This window comes from Saccopteryx bilineata, chromosome 2, assembly GCF_036850765.1.
Source record: "Saccopteryx bilineata isolate mSacBil1 chromosome 2, mSacBil1_pri_phased_curated, whole genome shotgun sequence".
NCBI classification, from domain to species: Eukaryota; Metazoa; Chordata; class Mammalia; order Chiroptera; family Emballonuridae; genus Saccopteryx; species Saccopteryx bilineata.
This window is the reverse complement of record NC_089491.1, coordinates 263,165,079-263,177,774: the sequence shown is the minus strand read 5'-3', so window position 1 is coordinate 263,177,774 and position 12,696 is coordinate 263,165,079. Positions and strand designations below refer to the sequence as shown.

Here is a 12,696-nt window from a genome sequence, read left to right as displayed (position 1 = left end):
ACATTTGCTTCAGAGTAAACCACCTTCGAACAATCTCCCTAGACTGCAACCAGATCTCCCATTGCCACACTTCCAATCACCCTTTTCTTGCTTCCTCACCCTCCAGCGGCTACTTTCTCCATACTATCCAATATCCAATCTTCACGGATACTATCATCACTCCTTTACTCCCCACCCACCCATGCATGCTAAAGGAAGGCCTCTCATCTCCCTTTCCCCAAATCTTAACACTCCCTTCTAAAGATAGGTACGTTCTCACTTATACACTACATAATACACTTCTCAGTCCTTAACAAACTACTTAATAACTTTAAAAGCCTCATAAAAATAGGCATAACTTGCAGATCCTCCGTATCTGCACCTGACCCAGGGCGCCAAGCCAGTTCGAGTTCTGAACGGAGTACCAATTTGCCCGTGCCCCACTATCGCTGACTTCCTTTTCATAAATTGGTTAATCCTTCCGACCTCTTCACCAGGGACTCCTCTCCATAGTTCCCAAGACGCTCTCCGTCCGAGGTTTTCCTTTCTTTACACCAGGGCCTCTGCTCACCTTACCAACTCTCCGTTTACTCCCCATCCCAGGGCTTAGCAGCAGCCCCAAGAGAGGCGGCTCCACCTCGCTTACCACTTCCAAGTTTGGCCTCTTATCACCTGTTCTCATTCAGTCCAGTGGCCCACCTTTGCCCTAGCCCGCTTCTCTCCACCCTTTCCATTTCTCCTGCCCCAGGAGCCACCCACTCAAGTCAGTTCCGGGGTGCCCGTGGGATTCAACTTCCTATCTGTGGGCTTCCCATCCATAGGGTCAATGCTCCCCTTCTCCATCACCTGCTCCGCCCATGACCAGATGACATACCCACCGCGGCCTCCGCCTCCTCCTCCATCCCCCTTCTTGGACACAGGGTCCCCGGCCTCTCCGCCTTGCCCAGGACCGGCCGCCCCCTCTGGTGGGAACAAGGAGGGCGTGCACCCCAACACGCACCTGTTCCTCCTCCTCCTCTTCCTCCACACGGGCCGGCCGCGCCAGCGCCCCAACCCCCTCCCTCGCCGCGCCCCAGCCTTCCGACGCCCCGCACTCACCATGAATAAGTCTGCTCCGCCATGGCGCTGACTCTCAAGGACTCCGCTGCAGGCTCTGGCCGGGCCCGGCGGCGGGGGAACGGACCGGCGGCGGGCTCGCTCGGGCCGCGAGCGGAAGGCGCGGCCGCGGCCCGGCGCTCGCTCCCTCGCTCGCTCGCAGGCAGGCGGGCCGAGAAAGCAGCTGGCAAGGAGAGGCCGGGCTCCGAGGCGGCCCCGCGCCCTGGGCCCCGGGGCGGGGCAGGCTCCGCTCTCGGCCTCCCTCACCCGCGGCGGCGGCGGCGGCGGCTCCGCTGCGGCTCTAAACCAAACATGGCGGCGGCGGCGGCGGCGCTGAGAACAAGGGGGCCCGGGGCGGGCGGGCAGCAAGCGGGCCCCGCGCTCACTGCGCGCTGGGCCGCGGGAGCGCCGGGCTCGGGCGGCGGCGGCGGCGGCGGCCGGGGGACATGGCCGGCGGGCGGAGGTGACGGCGGCGGCGGTGGCTGAGGGGGGCGCTAGGCGATGAGGCGAGGCCGCTGGGCTCACACCCGCGAAGGGGAGGAGAGGAGGGGCGGGGGCGAGCCTTGGCCCCGCGCGTGTCACGTGCCCAAAACACGCTCACGTGATGCGCGCGTCCCGCCCCTCGCTCCCGGCCCATGCGCGGAGACGTTGGTTCTTCGATTCGAGGCGACTGTTGCTCCGACTGGTCCCAGAGGTTGGGCGGTCTCCCGTCGCCTGGTACCGCCCCCTCTCCACGCGGAGCCGGCGCTTCGGTCCCCCGCCCCTTTCCCTTTCCGAGGGGCTGCTGCATCAAGCCAATCAGGAGCCCCAATGCGCGTCCGTTGGCTGCCACTCCGCAGTCAGCCGTCAATCAACATCCTGCTGGCCACGGGTCCCCGATTGCCAAACAACCGTCGGTCCGTAGACAGAACGCAGCGTCCCTTCGTTTGTTCCTTGGTTCCATTCATGCGTTTAGCAAATACTTTAAGCAACCAACCTTTATTGCGCCCAGGCTCTGTGCTAAGCTCTTGCGGGGGGAAGGGGGGGGAAGGCAAGTCAAATACTTTATACTTGCCTTCATTTAATCAATCAACAAATATTTATTATATGTCAACTATCAACTGATTCTGCTAGATCTCTGCCCTCTGAGAGCTTACATTCTAAAAAAAGACAGTCTAAACGGAAAAAATATGTCTAGATAGTTTCAGACGCTGATAAGTTTTATGAAGGTGGTAACATAGGCCTGTGGGACAGAGAATGTGTAGGGCTGAGGGCTACTTTTGATCCAGTGGTCAAAGGAAGGCCTCTTGCTGAGGAGGTCACATTTAAAGAGTTGATGCCTGAAGGATGAGAAGGAACTGTCTGTATAAGTGCAAGATGCTCAGGGAAACTGCCCATCTGGAATACTGGAGGCAGGCACACAAGTAAACATTATAGAGCTAGATCAGAGACCAACGGGATGAATCTGGGTGAATCTGGGGGAGAGAAGAGGAAGGGATGAATTGCACCTCAGGGCATTGAGGAAGGCTTCTCCAGGAATGGATGAGGCCTGAATCCGAGGAAGGAGAAAAGACATTCTAGGAAGAGAGAATGGCATGAGACAAGGCCCAAAGATGTGAAAGTTCAAAGTGATCTTGGATGCAGGAGTGGGCTGGGCAGTATTGAGAGAAGAGACTGAAAAGGTGCATTGAGGCCAGACTTTGAAGTGCCTAGCCAATTACCGTGTTCATGAATGAAAATGATCAGTGCAATTCCAGGTTTTAGAAGTATACTTGGGCAACAGACACATTAGCCCCCCTGGACCCCTAGGCACCACATGGAGCAGAGCCTGTACACCTGAAACCAGCATACCCAAGCTCCTATGCAGCTTGCCCAATTTTAGGCCGGGATCTGCTCCAGTTTCCCAGGGCCTGCCCAGCCTTATGGGGAACACCACACCCTGAATCTATCTCCAAATGGATCAGCTGGCCATTGCCCATACATCTGCAGCTGGCCTGTTCCCTTAGGGGAACTCTTTAATAAGAAAGCCAAGTACACTTTTCCTTCAGAAGCAATCTCTTCTTCCTCCTTCCCCCACTGCCAGGTGCCAAGACCAGTCAGGTTCAACGTGTTTTCTGAAGGTCCACCAGAGAGCCCTGGGAAAGAGCCAGCTGATAAGATCAAGGTCCCGCAGAGGGTTGGGGCAGGGCCCCAGGAAATTACCAAAAGTACCAGAGACCCTTCCCTGACCATTCACAGAAAGATACCAGCCTGCAAATATCTGCCTAATCATAAATGGCATTGGATGTGGGGATATAATGGGAAAATGGGAAAGTAAGGAGCCTAAATTCTTTTTTTTTTTTAAGATTCTATTTATTGATTTAGAGAGAGAAGGGGAAAGGGAAGAAGGGAAGCATCAACTCATAGTAGTTGCTTCTCATATGTGCCTTGACCAGGCAAACCTGGGGTTTTGGACTGGCAACCTCAGTATTCCAGGTCGATGCTTTATCTATTGTGCCACCACAGGTCAGGCGAGACTCAATTCTTGTGTGTGTGTGTGTGTGTGTGTGTGTGTGTGTGTGTGACAAAGACAGAGAGAGGGACAGACAGGGACAGGCAGAAAGAGAGAGACGAGAAGCATCAACTCTTCACTGCAGCACCCCAGCCATTCATTTGATTGCTTTCTCCCGTGTGCCCCGAGGGGGGGGGCACAGCAGACTGAGTGACCCGTGCTTAAGCCAGCAACCTTGTGTTCAAGCTGGTGAGCTGTACCCAACCAGATGAATCCATGCTCAAGCCGGTGACACTGGGGCTTCAAACTTGGGTCTTCTGAGTCCCAGTCCGATGCTCCATCCACTGCGCTACCGCCTGGTCAGGCAAGCCTAAATTCTTAGTGTTAACTCTTACAGCTTTGCCAGGTGCTTTTACAGAATTCCAGCTTTACCCTTGAACATGGCACACAGTCATTCTGGGACGTGAGTGAGGCTTCAGACCTAATGGGGAAAGCCATCAGCCACTGGTAAAAAGAGCTCTGGGAGGTGCTGAAACTCCTCTGGGGAGCTAAGAACAAAACAGACCAGACAGTTCGCTAATGAAACAAAGACACACTGAGCCCCTGGGCAATTCACTTGGGTTTTAGTTCCCAGTTTGTCCTAGAAGGCACAGCCAAGTGAAAAGTTGGTAATAAGTGGATGGGACAGGAGATACTAAAGAAAGAAAGTCAAGGCCTTCCCACTCTTTGTGCCAGGAAAAATCTGGTGGAAGAAGGAGGGAGACAGGATCTTCATGGAGGTATGGAGTCAGACATGAGAAGAAAGGTTTTCTTCTCTTCATCTAAACCAGTAATAGGATTCAAATAATTTAACAACCAGTTCTCTGCCATAATGACCAACCATTTTAAGTATAAAAAAATGATATAACAAAAGGTAGTTTATTATTTCATGTATTTAATACTTAAATAAGAATAAGAGGTACACAAAACTAAGTTGTGTTATAAGAAAGTTTTAAAATATTAGTGAAAAAATAAATAATACCTGACAAAAAACAATAAAACTTACTTAAGATTTTCCATATTGCGTCTTCTTTTTGTGTGTGTGTGTGACAGAGTCAGAGAGAAAGACAGAAAGAGTAACAAATAAGGACAGATGAGAAGGGAGAGAGAAAAAAAAAGAGAAGGGAGAGAGATAAGAAGCATCAATTCTTCATTGCGGCACCTTAGTTGTTCATTGACTGCTTTCTCATATGTGCCTTAACGGGGGGGGGGGGGCTACAGCAGAACAAGTGACCCCTTACCCAAGCCAGCGACCTTGGGCTTCAAGCCAGCAACCATGGGGTCATGTCCATGATCCCGCACTCAAGCTAGTGAGGCTGCACGCAAGCTGGCAACCCCAGGGTTTTGAACCTGGGTCCTCAGCATCCCAGTCCGACGCTCCATCCACTGTGCCACCACCTGGTGAGGCCATATTGCTTCTTTTTATTTATTTAGTGACAGAGACAGAGAGGGCAGAGAAAGACAGAGAAGGACAGATAGGGACAGACAGACAGGAAGGGAGAGAGATGAGAAGCATCAATTCTTCATTGCAGCACCTTAGTTGGTCATTGATTGCTTTCTCATATGTGCCTTGACTAGAGGGCAAGTTCCCCCAGTCTGAGTCCCTCTTTGCTCAAGCCAGCGACTTTGGGCTCAAGCTGGTAAGCCTTGCTCAAACCAAATGAACCTGGGCTCAAGCTGGCGACCTCAGGGTTTTGAACTTGGTTCCTCCGCATTCCAGTCTGATGCTATATCCACTGCGCCATTGTCTGGTCAAGACATATTGCTTCTTGATTGGCATCCTTGCTTGCAATTTTTTTCACCTATGGAATGAACATTATTATGTGCGCTTAGAATGCGCTTTTGTGCCTGACCAGGAGGTGGTGCAGTGGATAGAGAGTCGGATTGGGACACGGAGGACCCAGGTTCGAGACCCCGAAGTCACCAGCTTGAGCATGGGCTAATCTGGTTTGAGCAAGGCTCACCAGCTTGTTGAGCCCAAGGTCACTGGCTCGAGCAAGGGGTCACTCGGTCTGCTGTAGCCCCCCGCTCAAGGCACATATGAGAAATTAGTCAATGAACAACTAAGAAACCACAACGAAGAATTGATGTTTCTCATCTCTCTCCCTTCCTGTCTGTCTGTCCCTATTTGTTCCTCTCTCTGACTCTGCCACAAAAACAAATAAATAAAAGTGCCATTTTAACAACCAGTTCACCAAACTCAACAAAAAATTAGGTATTGATTCTGCCAAACTGGTGTGAACTGACTGAATCCCACCACTGATCTAAACCATAGGCTCCCCAAATGTCTCTTGGGAAAATATGTGAATGCAGATCATATAAGCCAAACAGCATTTGGTAGGGCTAGGAGAGTGTCCAGCCCACAGAAATCCTGTATCCATGGTCACAGGAAGACAGAGTTTGACCCTGAGACTGGTGGCTTGAGCTTCTCAAGCTAAGCTTGCCCACAAGCAGAAGGCACCCACAGGGCCTGGTCCGAATCTCTGGAGACACCTGAAGTTTCCCCAGAAGGCCAAGCTGAAACAAATCTGAAGGCTGCGTGTGGGTTGACTGGAGGCTGCCCAGCCTGAAACACTCAGGGAGTGACTTTCAGTCCTTCTGCCAGCTGCACTCAGCTCCAACCTGGAGCAGTCCCAGGTGGTATCTATGGCACCTCTCTGGGCCTCAGCCGGGGAGTCAGGTGTACTTGGCAGGAGATGAAGGCATTGGCTCCCCCAGCCCCACAGGTGAGAGGGCCACAGCTTCTGCAGTGTTTGTTGAAAGAGGCAATGGAAGTTCCTCTAATTATCATCAAGGTAATTATAGGATCCCTCCTTCTACCAAGTGTGTCCAAGAGAGTTGGTGTGTCTCCGCAGGAGGCGTCATCTGCCTTAGGCACAGACTCTGGGGAGCAGGCAGTGCCAAGTCTGGCTGGGTTGCCTAGGCACTGCTTTTGAGGTCAAAGGCTCAGGTCTGACAGGTCTCCACCTGTCCTTCCAGTCCTTTTCTCACCTCTGTCCTCCAATCCCCTCAACCCACCTACCCCCAGTCCACCACCCCCCAACACACACACACACACCCCAATACTCCACGCTGAACTGCTTGCAGCTTCCCAGTGGGTTCACATTCTTTTTTGCTTCCAGATCTCTGACCAAGCCCAGGAGGCATTCCAATTGCCTTTAACTGCTGCTAATAATTTTGAGGCATGGCGTCCAGGAAGTCTCACTTGACTAAACCTAAACTGGTCAGCTACACTTCCCCTGTACTCTCACGGACCCCTAAATTTGCCTGTCTAGTAACACTTAGCACAATGAACTCTCACTGCCTGTTTACTTGTCATTCTCTCCCACTGGATTGTGAATGCCTTGTGGGAAGGGACTATGGCTTGTTGCCAATTATATCTTCAGTGCAGTGCCCAGCGCAGAACTTAGCTCAGAGTAGCTCAAAGATTATGGAATGAATGCTCCAGTGAGCGAAAAGGCAAACCAGGTTTCAGAACAACAGCTCTGCCTAATATTCCCATGATTACCTTCATGTCATGTTCAGCCTCCTCTCTCATCCCCCTGCAACCCCCTCCCAGTTTGAGAAAGATAATCCTTAAGGGCAAAAAAAATCTGTTTGCCCTGGCCGGTTGGCTCAGTGGTGGAGCGTCGGCCTGGAGTGCAGGAGTCCCGGGTTCGATTCCCGGCCAGGGCACACAGGAGAAGCGCCCATCTGCTTCTCCACCCCTCCGCCGCGCTTTCCTCTCTGTCTCTCTCTTCCCCTCCCACAGCCAAGGCTCCATTGGAGCAAAGATGGCCCGGGCACTGAGGATGGCTCTGTGGCCTCTGCCTCAGGCGCTAGAATGGCTCTGGATGCAACAGAGCGACGCCCCAGAGGGGCAGAGCATCGCCCCCTGGTGGGCATGCCGGGTGGATCCCGGTCGGGCACATGCGGGAGTCTGTCTGCCTCCCCGTTTCCAGTTTCAGAAAAATGCAAAAAAAAAAAAAAAATCTGTTAGAGACATTGTGGGAAGATAGAATATGGGAAGTCAGTTTTATGGTGAGCTTATTAAGCATCAGGTCACTTAGCCAATGATGGCATGTTATTGCTAACTAAAATTCATAATTAACATTAGATATTATATACTTTGTGTCATATAGTTCTGTGAGTTTGGACAAACGTATGATATGTATCCACATTACAGTGTCACATAGAATGATTTCACCGCCCTAAAACCCCCTGTGCCCCACCTACTCATCTATCCCCCACTCCCACCCCTGGTAACCACTGGTCTTTATTCTGTCTCCATAGTTTTACATTTCCAGAATGTCACATACTTGAAATCATACAGATTGGTCTTTTTTAATTTAGCAATAAGCTTCTAAGTTTTCTCCATGCCTTTTCATGGCTTGATAGCTTGTTTCTTTTTTATCACTGATTAATATTCCATTATATGACTATACTAGAATTGGTTTATCCATTCACCTACCAAAAGATATCTTGGATGCTTCCAGGGTTTGGCAAATATAAATAAAACGGCTATTAATATTTGTGTGCAGGTTTTTAGGTGGACATAAGTTTTCAACTTATTTAAGTATACTATGGGGTTTTTCTTTTAGAAGTATATTGTTTAAGTTCTATATATTTGGGGTTTTCCCAGACATCTTATTGTTATTTCTAGTTTCATTCTGCTGTTGTCAGAGAATATATTCTGTAAGATTTCAATCCTCTAAAACTTGTTAATTTGTTAAAACATGTTTATGATCCAGCCTATGGCTTATTTTGATGACTATTCTATGTGACTTGAAAAGAATTTGTATTCTATTACTTTAAGGTATAATGCTCTATAAATTTCAATTTAGTCAGGGGGTTATAATATTCAGATCTTCTATTCTTATTGATTTTTTTGTCTAGTAACTAATTTTTGTACCAATTATTGAGAGTAAAATCTGTAATTATGATTGTGAGTTTGTCTACTTCTCCCTTTAATTCTATCCTTTTTTTTTTTTTTTTTTTTGCAAGAGAGAGACAGAGACAGGAAGGGAGAAAGATGAGAAGCATCAACTCGTAGTTGCAGCACTTTAATTGTTCATTGATTGCTTCTCATATGTGCCTTGACGGGTGAGGGCTCCAGCCAAGCCAGTGACCCCTTGCTCAAGCCAGCGACCATGGGGTCATATCTATTATCCTGTGCTCAAGGCAGCAACTTCAGGGTTTTGAACCTGGATCCTCAGCATCCCAGGTCGACCCTCTGCGCCACCACCTGGTCAGGATCTCCTTAAAATTCCAGAAGTTGGCTTGGAATTCTGAACTCTTGACACCTCAAACTAGTAAGACCAGTGATTTCTACATATCCCTATCTCCCACATAGATTAGAGAGTGCCTCAGGTAAACAGTCACAAAAAAATGCAAATCTCATCCTATGTAGCTCCTATCTTTCAAGCACTGCCTTCCCTCACAGTTCTTTCTGCAGCTGGATGTTCTCTCAGTCAAATAATTGAGATACACACACACACACACACACATACACACACACACTCTTAGGAGTGACTAAAATGCCCTCAGCATCACATTGTGTCACTTCTTGCCTATAAATTGGACTTTGTAGGCCACACCTTCAGTGAAGCTCTGAATGGCAACTTTGAATACTAAATGAGGTGTGAAATCGCAAAATCAGATGCAGTGTGACCTGTGGTGAGGTCACCAGTTCAAAACCACAGACTTGCCTGGTCAAGGCACATACGAACCTGACCTGTGGTGGCGCAGTGGATAAAGCGTTGACCTGGAAATGCTGAGGTCGCCGGTTCGAAACCCTGGGCTTGCCTGGTCAAGGCACATATGGGAGTTGATGCTTCCAGCTCCTCCCCCCTTCTCTCTGTCTCTCCTCTCTCTCTCTCCCCTCTGTCTCTCCCTCTCCTCTCTAAAAAATAAATAAATAAAAAATTAAAAAAATAAAATAAGGCCTAACCTGTGGTGGCGCAGTGGATAAAGCCTCGACCTAGAAATGCTGAGGTCGCCGGTTCGAAACCCTGGGCTTACCTGGTCAAGGCACATATGGGAGTTGATGCTTCCAGCTCCTTCCCCCTGTCTCTCTCTCCTCTCTCTCTCTCTCTCTCTGACTCTCTCTCTCTCCTCTCTAAAATGAATAAATAATAAAAAAAAATAAATAAAAAAAAAATAAAATTAAATTAAAAGGCACATACGAGAAACAACTATGAGTTGATGCTTCCTGCTCCTCCCCACCCCCATCGCCACTTTCTCTATATATCTCTACTCTCTCTAAAATCAATACCTAAAAAAATCTAAAAACAAAACAAAAAACCAGACTCAAATTGTTAAAATGAATCATCTCTGCTCCTGGGAGTCAGGCCTGAGTCAGTGTATCCAAAGGGGAACCTAGACCTGATGAGAGGCCCCAATAAAGGCAAGTTCCTAGCAACTCATTTCTAGACACTTATTTCTTGAGCAGCTTAGAGGAAGCTTGGTCCCCTTTCTGGCAGACCTCTCTGCAGGACTCCTCCCCAGGGACCTTTTCCTGGGTATATATGGCATACCCCTGGGTGACTAGACATTCTGGTGCTCCTCTGCCAACCAGAGCATTCACTCAGCCTGCATCTGATGTCAGGTCTCTGGGTTTCAGTGAACACTGAAGACAGAGGGTTCTCAGAGCTAGGACATGCTCCTGGGAAGGAGGGAAGAGGACCCCTTATGTCCCAGGTCCTCTTTTCCAAGTGAGAGGAAGGGAGATAGAGACAGACTCTTGCATACACCCTGAACAGGATCCACCCAGAAACCCCATCTGGGGCCAATGCTCTGCCCATCTGGGTCCATGCTCACAACCAAGCCCTGGCCAATGCACTGAACCAATTGAGCCATGGCTGAAAGAAGGGAAAAGAAAGAGAGAAAGAGAGTGAGTGAGAGAGAGAGAGAGAAGGGGGAGGGCGAGGGGTAGAGAAGCACATGGGTGCTTCTCCCTGACTGAGAATCAAACCCAGGACATCCACATGCCAGGCCAGTGCTCTACCACAGAGCCAACTGGCCAGGACCTGCATATTCTGTACTTTACCTCATCCATTGTGATGGCACATGTTTTCCTCACCACCAAATCCCCAATGCCTAGCACCATAGACACTCAGTAAATATTTAATCATGATCACAGTAAAATAGCTACCATTTATTGAGGGCTTATTACATGCCAGGCACTGTTCAAACTGCTTTCTGTTTCTTTGCTCATTTAATATTTGCTGGATTTAAAAATCTGATACTTCAAAGCCCGCCAAACCTGTGGGGGGAAAAATTTTAAATACATTAATAAAAATCTGGTAGTTCTGTGAGGCTAGACTCTTTATTCCTATTTTACAGAAGAAGAAACTGAAACACAGCAAAGGGAAAGAGGTGGTCAAAGGGCAGACAGGTAATAAATGGACAGTGGAGTCAGGCTTCGAATGTAGGGAAACGTGATGCTCCAGGAAGTGGCAGGAGAGTCTGGGTTTGAGTGAATGAGATGGAGGTACTAAGGAAGGAATCAAATGGACTTTGAGGCCTTGGCTGGTTGGCTCAGCAGGTTCGATTCCTGGCCAGGGCACACAGGAGAAGCGCCCCTCTGTTTCTCCACCCTTCCCCCTCTCCTTCCTCTCTATTTCTCTCTTTTTCTCCCACAGCCAAAGCTCCATTGGAGCAAAAGTTGGCCCCAGGTGCTGAGGACGGCTCCATGGCCTCAGCCCCAGGCACTAGAATGATTTCTGCTGAGACAGAGCAATGCCCCAGATGGGCAGAGCATCGCTCCCTGGTGGGCATGCCGGGTAGATCCTGGTCGGGCACATGCAAGAGTCTGTCTGACTGCCTCCCTGCTTCTAACTTCGGAAAAATACAAACAAAAAAGGACTTTGAAGGAGGTGCTTCTGAGGAAGCAGGAGAAAAGGCTGGTGACCATTTGGTGGCAGCCACTTCCAGCTGGTTGCCTCTTAAAACAAATGTTTCTAATGCTGCAAGATAGTCCCAGGCCACTCCCCAGAGAAATGCTGACTTCATGTCCTCAAGGGCCACACCCACTTCTCACAGGAAAAAGCAAAATGAACCTTAAAATTTCACCCCAGCCACTGTGGGGTGTACAGGTTTGAGGGGTAATGGCTGCTGCCTTGATCATCATATGCCCTGATTCCCATGAGCATCTCTCTCTGGTCAGTCTCTCTCTGGTCAGATTCCCTCCTGGAGGCCGTGTGTGTGTGTGTGTGTGTGTATGTGGTGTGTGGTGTGTGGCAGGCGGCTCCCCAGTGCAGCCTGCAGTGAGTCACAGGTGACGCTTGCACCCTGGAGCCTGCACCTGCCTGGGCAGGTAGGAACACATCACAAACCCACGCGCTCAGCCTCATTGCAAGGTGAGAGCGCTGGCATCATCTTCCAGAGGGGGCTACACAGCTGACCTGGGCAAATGGCTCCTGAGCAAGCCATCTGGTGAGCCTGACTTCTCAGGTGGGACAGGGGACCCCAAAAAGGCAAGGCCTGAGAGTGGTGCCTAAGAAAAAGAAACATCTGTGCCCTGTCTGACCCTATGACACAAATGACCAAGTCTGCCCTGGTCACATCATCCTGTTTTCTACATAACACACAGCTTGATCAATTGACCTCCCCTGCCACCCTGAAGCCCTTGATTGCTCCTCCTCACTGTACACCTGGCACAGAGCTTGGTACAGAGCAGGTGTGGACTAGGCACCAGTGAGCCACGAGTATAACGGGGCCACAGGTACAGCTACACTACAGTCTCGGTGCTCCAAGCCCCTCCAGTTGGGCCAGCAGGAACTCGTGCCTTGGACGTGGGTCCCTGTCACCAAGTTGTCTGCAGTGTTCTGGGTTCTCACAGGGACTGTGGCTCTCTCTGAGGACCTGCTGCTTGCAGGCCATAGGTCCTCTGCCCACTGTCTGTGCGTCTCTGGCACTAGCCCATTACCAACCTTCCTGCAGGGCCTGCCTGTCTGGAAGGCCTTCCACTGACCCCTCTCGCTGGCCAGCCCCCTGCAGTACTTCCTGTTTAGCTCCTTCTGAGAGGCAGAGCTGTGGGGGCCCCATGTGAACCCCTTCTTGTCTTCAAACCACAGCCTCCTCCATCCCAGAGCAAACGAAACTACATGGGGCTGAAGGATGGCGAACACAGC

General features: G+C 50.0%; 1 protein-coding gene across 6 annotated transcripts in view; it reads right to left on the bottom strand.

The window, feature by feature from the left end:
• SPPL3 (signal peptide peptidase like 3) overlaps positions 1-12,696 on the bottom strand; it is a 147,821-nt gene that overhangs the window by 103,408 nt on the left and 31,717 nt on the right. For 2 of the 6 annotated variants that reach the window (XM_066260406.1, XM_066260411.1), the window contains exon 1: positions 1,078-1,593. The exons of the other annotated variants lie outside the window; for them this stretch is intronic. In XM_066260406.1, the coding sequence (XP_066116503.1) occupies positions 1,078-1,100 (23 nt within the window). In that variant the 5' untranslated portion in view covers positions 1,101-1,593. Of the gene's footprint in view, positions 1-1,077; positions 1,594-12,696 lie in introns of those variants that run through there. 6 annotated transcript variants of the gene reach the window in all.